The 13,624-nt window shown below is 47.6% G+C and overlaps 1 protein-coding gene and 2 pseudogenes across 6 annotated transcripts; 1 reads left to right on the forward strand and 2 right to left on the reverse strand.

The window, feature by feature from the left end:
• The first annotated feature begins 356 nt into the window (after nucleotides 1–356).
• LOC125551377 (vacuolar protein sorting-associated protein 9A) lies at nucleotides 357–9,859 on the forward strand. 6 transcript variants are annotated; one of them, XM_048714578.2, is made up of 8 exons: nucleotides 359–559; nucleotides 628–775; nucleotides 879–1,049; nucleotides 1,238–1,417; nucleotides 2,135–2,414; nucleotides 2,671–3,360; nucleotides 8,669–8,743; nucleotides 9,450–9,859. In XM_048714578.2, exons 1-6 carry the CDS (start codon nucleotides 459–461, stop codon nucleotides 2,844–2,846), a joined length of 1,056 nt encoding a protein of 351 aa, XP_048570535.1. In that variant the 5' UTR covers nucleotides 359–458; the 3' UTR covers nucleotides 2,847–3,360; nucleotides 8,669–8,743; nucleotides 9,450–9,859. The 6 variants fall into 6 exon arrangements, with proteins under 6 accessions (XP_087375280.1, XP_048570535.1, XP_048570534.1 ...); XM_048714577.2 differs by having other exon boundaries at nucleotides 8,716–8,743; XM_048714576.2 differs by lacking the exon at nucleotides 8,669–8,743.
• Nucleotides 3,668–5,339, reverse strand: LOC125551378 (aspartic proteinase nepenthesin-1-like; annotated as a pseudogene).
• LOC147977059 (uncharacterized) lies at nucleotides 5,507–7,499 on the reverse strand (annotated as a pseudogene).
• Nucleotides 9,860–13,624: the final 3,765 nt, after the last annotated feature.

Genomic DNA, 13,624 nt, shown 5'->3' on the forward strand with positions numbered 1-13,624 from the left:
TTATTGTAAAATGTTTGATCTCGTAGTAGCTCTCTGGTAGCTTTGTGACGGGAAAAGGTCTAGCTTTTCTAGGAGTAGATCTTTTTGTTTTTTTCAGCGATCTTGCTACTATCTGAACATGTGGTTTCGTTATATTCAATATAATGGAGCCAAGGATCCAGTCCCTTTTTACCTAAAAAGAAACTCATTTGGCTCCGTATATAATTTATATTATAGAATCTCTAAAAAGACTTGTGTTTAGGAATCGAGGAAGTACAATGAATCAGGCTGCAAAATAGTTACCACGCGACACATGTGATAAGCAATTCAAAATATTGAGAAATAGGAGTAATTGTTCTTCTCCTTGTAAAAAAAAGGGAGGGCTGTGCAGAGAGTCCGCATTCTCTTCTTCTTCTCTCTCTTGCCGGCTCCGACAGAGAGACAAACTTCCAAATCTCTCTCGCTGCGGGCGGGCGGGGATGGAGAGCCCCACATCGGCGGCGTCGCGGGTGGACTTCTACGGCTTCCTCGACCGCATGCGCCGCCCGGAGGCCGCCGGCCTCTTCCGCTCCATCAAGAGGTCAGTCCCTCCCTCCCCGCTCCCCCTGGGTGGATCTGATCTAAAACCGGGAGCTTTACCCCCCGCAGCTTCCTCGCCTCCCTCTCCCTCGAGGAGCCCAGCGCCGAGGCCGACGGCGCCAGGGTCCAGGCCTTCTTCGCGGAGATGGAGGCGGCCATCCGGGGCCACCCGCTCTGGGCCGACGCCACCCACCAGGAAATCGACCACGCGCTCGAGGTCTCACAATCAGTTTCCTGTTAGCTTTTTATTCAGCTTTGGGGATCCTCGCATCGCATCGCGTTGGACGACCGGACTGATTAATTCTGTGCGCGCCAAGCAGGGCCTCGAGAAGTACATCATGACCAAGCTGTTCGACCGCACCTTTGTGGCGTCGCCGGAGGACGCCGCGGCCGACGCCGAGGTCTCGGACAAGATCGGCCTCCTGCAGCGCTTTGTCAGGCCCCATCACCTCGACATACCCAAGGTCCTCAACAACGAGGCTTCCTGGCTGGTAAGCCCATGTGCTCTGTTCTCACTGCTCATTTAAGTTTATATTACTGATGATTATATTCAGAATATACCTGTTGAGTCATGTGCCATTCAGTTGGTTCATCAGTATCTTTAGTTTTCTGATGGTAATCGTTCGAGTCATAGAACCAATGCCCAAGCTAAACGTGTTGATGCACATTGTCATTCTAGATTGCAGTTAAAGAACTACAGAAGATTAATTCCTTCAAGTCCCCGTGGGAGAAGCTTCTCTGTATGATGAGCTGTTGCCAAGTCATCAATAACTTGCTGCTAAACGTGTCCATGACAAATGACCGGACGCCATCTGGGGCTGATGAGTTCCTTCCCATTCTCATTTATATTACCATCAAGGCAAGCTTGTCGTTCTAAATGCCTATTCTTGCTCCATTGCCCTCATTCAGGCTTATAGTAATGACTGGCCGCAGAACATTGAGCCAAAAATTGGTGTTCATACTTGGCTGCTTAGGATTTATGGTGATCCTTGTGGATAGATATTCTGACATTGTAACTAGTACTATACAACTAGGCTCGCTGGTTCATTCTCTTTGTGTTTGTTCAATTATCGTTTGGTTTTCGTTGAGGTGCCAACTATTTTCCTTGTTCATCAAATTTCAGTTGACAAGAAGGCGGGAGATAAACATTGAACGGTCAATTCCCATTTAGTCATTTCTTTTAACTGTGAAAAGTAGTTCCCATTTTAGTCATTCCTTTTAACTGTGAAAAGGAGTTACTTCAGTTCCCCATTTAGCCATGTGCACACTGTGAAATAAATATGTCGTGATCTTACAATTGAAATTGATTGCAGAATCATTTCTCTTTGCTGCTGTTTGTTGTTACTTGATGTTATTTTTTTCTGCATCTTTACTTCTTTTAATTTTTTAAAATTTTATTTTCCCCTTGATTTCACTAATGAACATGAGTTCTCTACGGACGTGGGAGCATATGAGTTGCCTATGTCTTGGTGATACTTTCTGTGGTCTACTCAGGCACTCCTAAGACCCATCGCAGTTCCATGTTTTTATGTTTTACTGAATTGAGTAACTGAAGCCACCTGAAAAACTTATGCAGGCCAATCCTCCTCAGCTGCACTCAAATCTGAAGTTTGTTCAACTCTTCAGAAGAGAAACTAAGCTTGTTTCAGAAGTCGAATACTATCTCACAAACCTCATTTCAGCAAAGATGTTTATAATTAATGTTAATGGCCACTCGCTATCCATGGAAGAAAGTGAGTTTCAGAAGCATATGGAATCTGCAACACTAGGTACTCAAATGTCTGTTGCTGGCCCTAGTAGTCCACAAGGGTTAGCTACATCTACGAGGGGATTACAGAAGCAAATTGATGCAGAAGGTCTGTTCCTTACCACTTTCAGCTCATTTGAAACAGACATTTTTAGTATAAATTTGGATTTGAGCCATCAGCTTTCCCCATGAGCATAACCGTGTTGCTTCTGATGCTCATGTCCGAGAACCAGTTTACCTAGTGACTTGCATATATACTGATAGCCTTTAATTTTCATTTAGTGGCTGTGTTCTTCCATCTACTTGAGGATTTTTGATTTTTCTTTCTTTTGTTGCATAATCACAAATTTTCAGTGGACATTTAGCAGGTTCAAGATTCCCTTTCATGGACTCGGAAACTGAAAATCTGACGCCAGCAGAACTCAAGCAGTTACATGGGCTCTACAGGAAGACAGTTTCCAGATATACACTGTTGTCTAAAGCCTTAAGAAAGTTATCCATAGATGAGGATCAGCTCCTCGCATCAGTAGATGATTCATGAACTGATGCAAAGATTATTATTATTTTTGCCACTTGACCGTTTCAACAAAAAACAAGGCAGGGTGGGAGGAGGAGATTACATACGTCGTTCAAGTGTCCAAACATGGTATCAAGACCTGGAACCGCATTCATGTTAATGTTGTCCCTCGATAAATAAGCCCAAGACTGCGGAAACAATATCAGAATTCAGGATCCATGTCCAGGGGGTATCAAACAATGCGATACAAATGGATGATCATTTGGTAATTGATGGCCGGCTGAACGAGTTATCAACTCACTGGACGCTAACGATGCAGCAGGTCAGCAGCAGCTCATGGATCTGGATGTCTGGTTAGGACACTTGCCAAAGCATTGTACAACAGAATCGGGATGCAAGCTTTCATTTGAGTTTCTGAAAAGCGTTATGAAGAGCCTTCTCCTTGACTTCTTATCGCAACCCCACCAGGAGAAACAGCCACTACCTGCCAATTGTGAGCTTGGCATCAGCGACATTAAGATCATCTGCATGATAAAAGGTACTGTTGACCCAGCTTCCTGAGTACATGTTAACCAAGCAAACATCAATTCTGCCATTAGCCTGACATGGTTTTTTGCTTGTTAGTACTGATGTACAGTAGTGACAGCTGCTCTGTTGCTTTAATTATTGGTTAATTAGTTGTAGTTTGTACTGTTTTGATTTTGATTGAGAAGTTAAAACCATATGGTATGAAAAGGGGACGCATGGCTAGTCTGTTTTGTTTTCCCGAACAAATGCTTTGCTTCATTTTTATTTGATAAACAATTCAGAACATCTAATCCCATTGGCTGCTAGAAAGGGAGTGTTCAATTCTGGCCTCCCATGTCACCATGGCAGTCCTCATGGGCAAAGTGGATCCTGCCCGCTGCGACGTCGTAGACGAAGCGCGTGTTCACCTGCTGCATCATGCCGATGATGGTGATGTGCTTGCTCGGCATCACCTTAAGGCAGGCGTCTTGGTGGACGAGGACGAAGAGCTGCTGTGGCCGGAGCACTAGGTCATCATCCAAGTGCAGCGTCACCGTCGGCAGGTGCTCGAAGGCGGTTCGAGTTGCGCCGCGGAAGCAGACGGGGCACTGGTCACGCTCCACTTTCGGCAGCCCCAGCCTCCTGACATGCTCTTCCACGGCATGCACTAGGAGGTCATATGCGGGCTTGATCATCACCGTCATGCCCGTCCCGGGATCGATCACGGAACCGTTCGACCACCTGCCGTCGTGCAACTTGTGGCGCTGGAACAACTCCTCGATACTGCCATTTGGCAGGATCAGGGGCAGCCCGGCGACACTGATGCCTGTGAGGCTGACGTGGTAGGGGCTGAACTTCAGGTCGGTCATGCGCATGTAGAGGATCTTGGTGCTCCTCATGTGGCCCGTGGCTGGGACGTCGGCGCCGAACCGGAGGAAGCCATGCCTGTTCGGATGCCCGGGCCCGAAGAGGCAGTAGGAGAAGCGGCCGTCGTGCCTGAGCTGGTGGAGCCGAGTCCAGATGAGTGATAGTCTCTGCTTGCCCAGGCCAAGGACGCCGGTGAGCACTTCATGGCTGTGGAACCCCATGGTGGCGCGCGCGCAGCCGATGACGACGCCATGAACCTCCGCGTCGTCCGCGAAGGCGATGGTCTCGTTGCCAAGCACGCCGCTCAAGTGCGCGCCGTCGAGGCGGGTGGCTCGAAACTCGCACTCTTCGCGCGTGGACGGCCCATCGCAGAGGGTGCTCAAGCGCCAGACACGGCGGAATGATGGCGAGGCCGCTGGGTTGAAGGGCGGCGGCACCTGTGTGAATGGGTGCGCGATCGGCATGCACTGCATCCATGTCAGGCTGCTGGCCATGTCCAGCCCTAGGTCGTATGTGCGGCGGCCGTGGCCCGTCCCGACGGTGGTGGCCACGCTGTACATGAGCCCTTTGGGCCCGCAATGTGTGGCCGAAGCTTGGTGGTGGCTGCCTCGTCCAGGCGCAGGAAACCGTCGCTGTCGATGTGCATGGTGCTGTTCCAGCCGGTGCTGGGGACCAGGCACAGGCTCAATCCTTCGCTGCGGCGTGGCGTGCCATTGTCAGCAGCGGCAGGATGGAGGAACGTCACAAGCAAGGTGAGCATCAGCGGGAGGAGCATGATAGCGCGCGTGTCAGGCTTCATGATTGCAGCAACGCGGTCTGTGACACTAGCTAGAGCACCTAACTTATTGGTTTGCATGCAACCAAGCCTTCCCTTCCCTTTTATACATCGAAAAGAGTTTGGCCGCATTAACTATGTAGTGAGAATCTATGTTTTCAAGGCGTCCAAGCGCTGGGGGGGGGGGGGGGGGGGGGGCGCCTCAACGCCTAGGCGCTCAAAGCGCGAGGCAAGGCGACACCTTAGACACTTATTATTAGGCGCTAGGGGTACTAATATGGCAGCCATGAGTGGACATGTAACTGATTCATACCTTGAATTTCCTGGTTGTTGAGCCCACATAGCATCCATTCCTCCCATCTTGTTTCCCATTTCTGCCTTCCACAATAGAAATCTGCATAAAGATGAACATATATCATATATGGTTAAAACTAGACTTAATTAATAGATCACCATTGGTAAAAAACAGAGTAAATGACAGAAAAAGTGCAAAACAAGATGACAAACATGAGTGCATCACATATTACATAAACTAGGTCCACAACACAATAAATTAGGTTCACAAGTTCACAACATAAATTAGGTTCCAAACAGGCAAACACATGATCATAAGCAAGGCTGGCCACACTCAATTCTCAATAGCCATCATCGAACTCATCCATGATAGCATTTGTGTTGTCTTCGCCATCTTGGTCAGCACTAGTTGGATCTTCATCATCATCGGTCCTCATAGTCAATGGCTTGTGCATCAATCTTGTTGCGAGTATTGACATCAAGTACTGTTCGTGCAAGGACATCATTAAAACAACTTCTTAGCTCACCAATTAGGGCATCATCACCACTCTCAACAATAGAGAAGTATTTTCCAGGGTTCAAAAACAAAGCAGCCCCATACAATGGATGATCCATTTGATTCTCCCAACGTTTGTCAACAATGTCAATGATCTTCTTGAGCAAAGCTTGCTTGTTTTGGTGGGGAAAACCTTATTGATCTTCTCCTTTGCAAACCTCATTAGTGCTGTCATTTCTGGCATGGAAGGAATCTCATCACCATCCGCTACCCTAAGCACTCGAAGTAGTGGACCTGAAGCTCTAAGGCAGTCCTTAATTGCATGCCACCAATCTGCTGAAAGCACAATGTCTTGCACATTCAAACCGGCTGCAGTTTTTGCCAATTTGTTTCCGACCCATGCTTGACATGTAAATAGACTCCTCAATGCTTGCTTGTGCTTGACCAAACTCTTAAGAGCAAGAATGGATGTGGCAAAGCGAGTGGTTGCGGGTCTCACAAGATCCAGCCCACCCGTTGCCTTCCTCATTAGACCAAGAATTCTGCCATGCCTATAGATGAAAGTGGTGACTCGTCTACCCCGTGCAATAGGCTTCTTAAATGCCTTTAGCTTCTCTATATCTTCCAACATTAGGTCCAAGCAATGGCATGCACATGGACTCCAATATAGTGTAGGAATCCTTTCCAGTAGTATCTTGCCCGCTGCCTTGTAGTTAGCACCATTGTCGGTGACAACTTGGACAACATACTCTTTACCGACATCCTCGATTCTCTTCTCTAGCAAATCTGCTATCATCCGAGCATCTTGGCATTCACTTGATGCATCAACCGACTCCAAGAAGTAAGTGCCTGCCGGGCTGTTTACAAGGAAGTTGATCAAGTGGCGTCCCCTTTTATCAGACCAGCCATCTGACATTAGTGTGCAGCCATATTGCTTCCATGCTACCTCGTGCGTCACCCTCAACTTTTTTGTTTCCTTGACACAATCCCTAAGCAATGGCTCCCGCAGCTCATGAGGAGAAGGAGGCTTGTAACCCGAGCCATATTGACAAGAGGCTTCTATTGCAATCTGGAATTGCCTAGAGCTTGCAACATTGAAAGGAATGCCACACTCATAGAAAAACAATGCCCACTGCATACTCACATAGTGCCTCTCTTCCGGTGTTTTTGTGCTGGACTCCATGGTGCTTTGAGAGCAACCGGAGCGTCTTTCATCGACAACATCCTCAGGTTTTTTCCTAAGCATGGAAACAATTGACTTGGTTGCAACAGATTGAAACTTTTTGCCTGACATTTTTACCGCAAAGGCTTTCTTGTTCTTCTTGTCTGCTGTCCCTGAACTTGGTCTTGTAGCGAAGCCTTGAACTGCTGCTACATTAGTGGAGCTTTGAACTGTCCCTGCTGCATCTACCTCCACTACTACATCATCATCATCATCTGGCTGTCCTATGTTTCTCCTGTTCTTTTCCAAATATTCTAACATCTCCCTCCTAAGCTGTGTGGTAGCCTTTGGACAACCTGTTGCATCCCCACCAGTGCCAGCAAGATGCTCTTTGTGTCTCTTGATCCCTCCTTTAGTTATCTTGCCACAAAGATTGCACACAACATTATTGATGTTGCCAGGTTTCAACCAATACCCATAATTCCAGCCTGGATCATTTGACCTCCGTGGCCTGCGTTCTGGATCTTCCATTGGATCATAAGCATCACCACCCCCATTAGCTCCTGCATCTGCCATTGTGGGACTGCAAAGTGCAAAATGCAAACAGTTAACAATATAATAGAGGGCACAGCCGCAGAGGACAAACAGCTACTATTCTAATAATAAGCTAGTATAAAGAAGATCCACTAACCTACTATTCTAATCAGCTAACAAGGACAATCAGCAACTATTTTAATCACAACTTGCAGCTAACACTACTATAATAGAGGGCAGAGGGCAGAGGCACAAGCAGCACATCTACACATGCATATACTAAACAGAGGGTTTAGAGGCAAGGCAGTGAGGCACAAGCAGCAGCAGCACCATCAGAAAACATGGGCAGGTGAGGGGAAAAGAGAGGCAGAGAGGAGCCGTACCTTGGGAGAGGGCCACCGTCGGCGGAGGAGCTTGGCCGGAGAGGGGGAGGGCCGGCGGAGTTGGATCTTGGCCGGAGAGGGGAAGGGCCTGCGGAGGAGGAGCTTGGCCGGAGAGGGGGAGGCCGGCGGAGGAGCGGATCTGGGCCGGCGGCGTGAGAGGAGAGAGCTCCTCTCTCTTTTCCCCTCGATTTGGAGTCACGGGTGTGTTCCCCTCTCTCTCCTGCCTCTGTTTACCCCCTCTCTCCCGCCCAATTTCTCTTCCCTCCCGCCAATTCCTCTTTCTGGCGCGCGCCAGCTGCTGGTTCCCGCTCAACCTGCCCACGCATGTCCAGGGCGTCCAAAATCAACTAAAGCGGCGCCTTATCCGCCTAGGTGACGCCTTGGACGCCTCAACAGCACAAGGCGGACGCCTTAGATAGAAAACTAAGGCGACGACGATGCCTTGACGTCCCCGAGCGCTCTGACGCCTTGAAAACATAGGTGAGAATCCCTTTTTTCGATTTGTATATCTCTTGTACAATTTTATGCAGAAGATACTCATGAATTAACTTATGTAGTGAGAATCCCTTTTTTTTTCCAGTTTGCATATCTCTTGTACACTTCTATGCAGAAGATACTCACGAATTAACTCATGCTAACATGAATTGAGCATGGAAGTGAAGGGCATATGCAATGCATTTGCTTTATTCTTAGTGAGTTAAATTCGTGCAGGCATAGTTCAGTGTTGAGCAAAGGATTTGACTGCATTAATTGTGTCTTGAAAATCCCTTTTTAATGTTGAGAAAGGGATTTGGCTGCACTAATTATGTATTGAAAATCCTTTTTTAGATTTGCATATCCTTGGGCTATCAACTGACAAGATTATTGAATGGCAGGGTGGAGGGGGGTTACTCTTCTATGGTGGTAGGCTTACCTTGATTAAATCTTGCTTAGCAATTACACCTACATACCTGCTATCTGCCATTAAGTTTCTTGCTTGGGCTATTTAAGCAATTAATTCGCAGATGGCTCACTTCCTATGGGAAAGATGATCGGTATGATGGACCTAAGAAATATCATTTTGCTAATTGGGATTTGGTGACCATGAAAAAGGAGCATGGGGCCTTGAGATCCTGGCCCAACATTCGAGACACGAACATTAGTTTTCTGGCCTCTTGTATAAGTAGATATCATCTTGGTGATCACAAACTGTGAAAACAGATTATTGACCACAAGTACAATACCACCAGACCTAACGTTTTTGCTTGTCATAATATCACCCTCTCAGAAAAGGCTGATGTGGGCAGTAGGTAGCTCATAATAAAAAAATTAGAACACGTGACAACCTTGGTGAAAGAAAAAAATATCCCCGACACTGTGTGTTGTGCTCTGAACAGGAAAACGTTGCACATCTTATTATTCTACTGTGAGATCTCCAGGATAATCTGGGATGAACCATCAGATATGCTTGAAAGATGAGTGGGCGAAAACAAATGCACAAGGTTGCTTGGTTGTGGATTAACAACAAATAGAATGCCGTGATAAATATGCTATCTGCTGCTGTTATAGGAAAACATGGAAACTCAGGAATGACGTTCTTTTTGAACGATGCTTGTGCTCTGGTTTGCAGGTCGTCTGGCATTGCCTCTCTTGGCCGGTGAAAAGATGGCGCCCACGATATGCCCTTCTGAGGACCTAGGCTCCCTGGACAGCTCACTGACTGATCGAGCTGGACAAGAAAGTAAGGGAATCCCCAACACTAAGACGGTGAAGATGAGAAGGACCTCGACGGAGTGGTCAAGAACTGTGATCGCCATGGCCAAGTTGCCGCGGAAGCTTGTGCGTTGAAGAGTGGAAGGAGCTGTTAAAGCTTTTTCTTTGGCTTTTCTTTCGGCAGTTGGCCTATTTTTGCTCTGGAGCTGTCTTGCATTTTTTCCTTCTCCCGATGCTGCGCTGGCAGTATGTATCCTGGGACCATATGTTGAATACTCTGTTTCATTTTCCAGTGAAAGGTGGAACAGGGCTGTGGGCATTTTGATCCTCCTTTTTTTTTACTGAAGAGCAGCAAGATCCTCTTCATGCACCAAACGACTGGCAAGCAGTTCAGTGTGGTAAACAATCCAAACATTTTTTTTATAAAAGAGCTATGAATTGCACAAGAGAAGCAGACAGGCAGGAAACACGAGGATTCTAAGGCTGAGACAGCTGCCAAGGAGTTGGTGACGGAGTTGACTCCGACCATGGTTGAAAATCAAAAGCGAGGCAATGAAGAGGATAAGAAAGTCAATGATTATATGGTAATAAAGATAAGGAGAAAGGTACAAACCATCTGTAGGACATGGGGTATCTGCTACCAAGCTCAAATGCCCCCTGATGAGTAGTAAAAATCTAAAAATACACTATTTTTTTGTGATAAACTTTGACAAATGTCTTTTATGCTCGCAAAATTTCAGCACGAAATGACATTTCTAGAAGTCGTGAAAAAAAACAAAATATATACTCCAAAAAATGCTAGTTTTCAAAACATTTTGGAGTACTGATTTTATTTTTATTTTTTTGCCAAGACTTCAACGAATGTCATTTCGCGCTGAAATTTGTTGAGCATACAAAAGATTTTCAAAGTTTTGCTACAAAACAAATTCAGAAATTTTTTTGCTATTTTTTTATTTTACTGTTCATCGGAATGCATTTGAGCTCGAAAGCAGGATAGGACTTTCGCCATCTCTATCTCTGCTATCTAGAAACAACCTAAGGTTCCCTTTCCTGCCAAATGGACCACGTGATGCCTAACCTTTCATCCAACCTTTGTCCCCAACCTTTCCATCATTTTTTCCATGGGTGGCTCTTCCTCTAGTTTTCGGTATGTGGACCACCTCCTCAGCTTATGAAAAAACAGACCAACAATGCCCATCCTCGCCTCTCGGGCTTGTGCCCGACCCTGATCCAGATCCAGGAGGTGCCCACCGCCACCAGGGGCGACCTACCTCGCACGCGCGGCCACCATGCCCCGCATCGGCCACCGCCAGTCCTACCCGCCGCCGGTGACCTGACCGACTGCCGCCGCGCCTTCCTAGCCTTCCTTTCTTCCTATCCCTAGCCACCGCAGTCCGCATCGAGTAGTGCTTGACTTCGCCAGTCTGGCCTGTTGCTGTCGCCCACCGGAGCTTCACCGCCAGCCTGGTCAATCGACATCACCCATCGGAGCGTCACCGCCGGCCTCCATCGCTCCCTCCCTCTACTCGACGTCGGTCGCTCAAGCCCTGCACAGCCACCTCGCTGCCAGCCTCCTTTCCGACGACCCTAAGCGGCTCCCCATGACCCCGAGCGCCGCTCTTTATCCACTCAACTCCCGATGCTGCCGCCAACCGCTATGATTCCGACCGACGCCGGCGTCTCCACGCCTCTATCCATCGGCACAACCACACTGTGGTCTCCATCACCGATTTCCCAACATCTCATCACCATCTACCCCTACTCGAAGTGATCACGCATCCCCGGCCTTAACCCTAGCCGCCTGATGGGGATTGCCAACACGGCCACGTCGTGCTCTATTGAAGCACTATTGCACAACAGTGAGAGAGGGTATGTGATGACGATGATTGCACGTACGCTGCACACTTCCGCTGCTCATCCTCATCCCCGATACCATCTCCATCAGGTCAACACAAACCCAGTCGTTCAGCCATTCCTCTTCTGTCTAGTTCATGCCGCAGGTCAGCAACGTACAAATTTGGTTGTATGTCTTGTCATGTTTGTACTGTTGGGGAACGTAGTAATTTCAAAAAAATTCCTACACACACGCAAGATCATGGTGATGCATAGCAACGAGAGGGAAGAGTGTTGTCTACGTACCCTCGTAGACCGAAGCGGAAGCGTTGACGCAACGTAGATGGAAGTAGTCGTACGTCTTCCCGGTCCAACCGATCCAAGCACCGTTACTCCGGCACCTCCGAGTTCTTGACACACGTACAGCTCGATGACGCACCCCGGGCTCCGATCCAGCAAAGCTTCTGGGAGGAGTTTCGTCAGCACGACGGCGTGGTGACGATCTTGATGTTTAACCGTCGCAGGGCTTCGCCTAAGCACCGCTACAATATGATCGAGGTGTAATATCGTAGAGGGGGGCACCGCACACGGCTAAGGAACGATCACGAAGATCAACTTGTGTGTCTGGGGTGCCCCCTGCCCCCGTATATAAAGGAGCCAAAGGGGGGGGGGTGCGGCCGACCCTAGTAGGAGGCGCGCAGGAGGAGTCCTACTCCTACCGGGAGTAGGACTCCCCTCCCTTTCCTTGTCCAAGTAGGAGAGGGGGAATGAAGGGAGAGAGGAGAGGAAGGAAAGGGGGGGGCGCCGCCCCTTCCTCCTTGTCCAATTCGGACTAGGGGGAGAGGGGGCGCGCGGCCTGCCCTGGCTGCCTTTCCTCTTCTCCACTTTAGGCCCATGAGGCCCATTAACCCCCCGGGGGGTTCCGGTAACCCCCCGGTTCTCCGGTTTTATCCGAAACTTCCCCGAAACACTTCCGGTGTCCGAATATAGCCGTCCAATATATCAATCTTTATGTCTCAACCATTTCGAGACTCCTCGTTATGTCCGTGATCATATCCGGGACTCCGAACAACCTTCGGTACATCAAAATACATAAACTCATAATGAAACTGTCATCGTAACTTTAAGCGTGCGGACCCTACGGTTCGAGAACAATGTAGACATGACCGAGACACGTCTCCGGTCAATAACCAATAGCGGGACCTGGATGCCCATATTGGCTACTACATATTCTATGAAGATCTTTATCGGTCAGACCGCATAACAACATACATTGTTCCCTTTGTCATCGGTATGTTACTTGCCCGAGATTCGATCGTCGGTATCCAATACCTAGTTCAATCTCGTTACCGGCAAGTCTCTTTACTCGTTCTGTAATACATCATCTCGCAACTAACTCATTAGTTGCAATGCTTGCAAGGCTTAAGTGATGTGCATTACCGAGAGGGCCCAGAGATACCTCTCCGACGATCAGAGTGACAAATCCTAATCTCGAAATACGTCAACCCAACATGTACCTTTGGAGACACCTGTAGAGCACCTTTATAATCACCCAGTTACGTTGTGACGTTTGGTTGCACACAAAGTGTTCCTCCGGCACACAGGAGTTACATAATCTCATAGTCATAGGAACATGTATAAGTCATGAAGAAAGCAATAGCAACATACTAAATGATCGGGTGCTAAGCTAATGGAATGGGTCATGTCAATCAGATCATTCAACTAATGATATGATCCCGTTAATCAAATAACAACTCTTTGTCCATGGTTAGGAAACATAACCATCTTTGATTAACGAGCTAGTCAAGTAGAGGCATACTAGTGACACTCTGTTTGTCTATGTATTCACACATGTATTATGTTTCCGATTAATACAATTCTAGCATGAATAATAAACTTTTATCATGATATAAGGAAATAAATAATAACTTTATTATTGCCTCTAGGGCATATTTCCTTCAGTCTCCCACTTGCACTAGAGTCAATAATCTAGATTACACAGTAATGATTCTAACACCCATGGAGCTTTGGTGCTGATCATGTTTTGCCCGTGGAAGAGGCTTAGTCAACGGGTCTGCTACATTCAGCTCCGTATGTATCTTGCAAATCTCTATGTCTCCCACCTGGACTAGATCCCGGATGGAATTGAAGCGTCTTTTGATGTGCTTGGTTCTTTTGTGAAACCTGGATTCCTTTGCCAAGGCAATTGCACCAGTATTGTCACAAAAGATTTTCATTGGACCCGATGCACTAGGTATG

The sequence above is a fragment of the Triticum urartu genome, chromosome 4A, assembly GCF_056163025.1.
Source record: "Triticum urartu cultivar PI428250 chromosome 4A, HENAU_Tu73, whole genome shotgun sequence".
Taxonomy (NCBI): Eukaryota; Viridiplantae; Streptophyta; class Magnoliopsida; order Poales; family Poaceae; genus Triticum; species Triticum urartu.

Bases quoted from the DNA above. Each gene is read 5' to 3' on its own strand.
- LOC125551377 (XM_048714578.2), top strand. From the start codon at position 459: ATGGAGAGCCCCACATCGGCGGCGTCGCGGGTGGACTTCTACGGCTTC. The intron at 776-878 runs GTCTCACAATCA...CGCGCCAAGCAG, and splicing joins AAATCGACCACGCGCTCGAG to GGCCTCGAGAAGTACATCAT. The intron at 1,050-1,237 runs GTAAGCCCATGT...TTGTCATTCTAG, and splicing joins ACAACGAGGCTTCCTGGCTG to ATTGCAGTTAAAGAACTACA.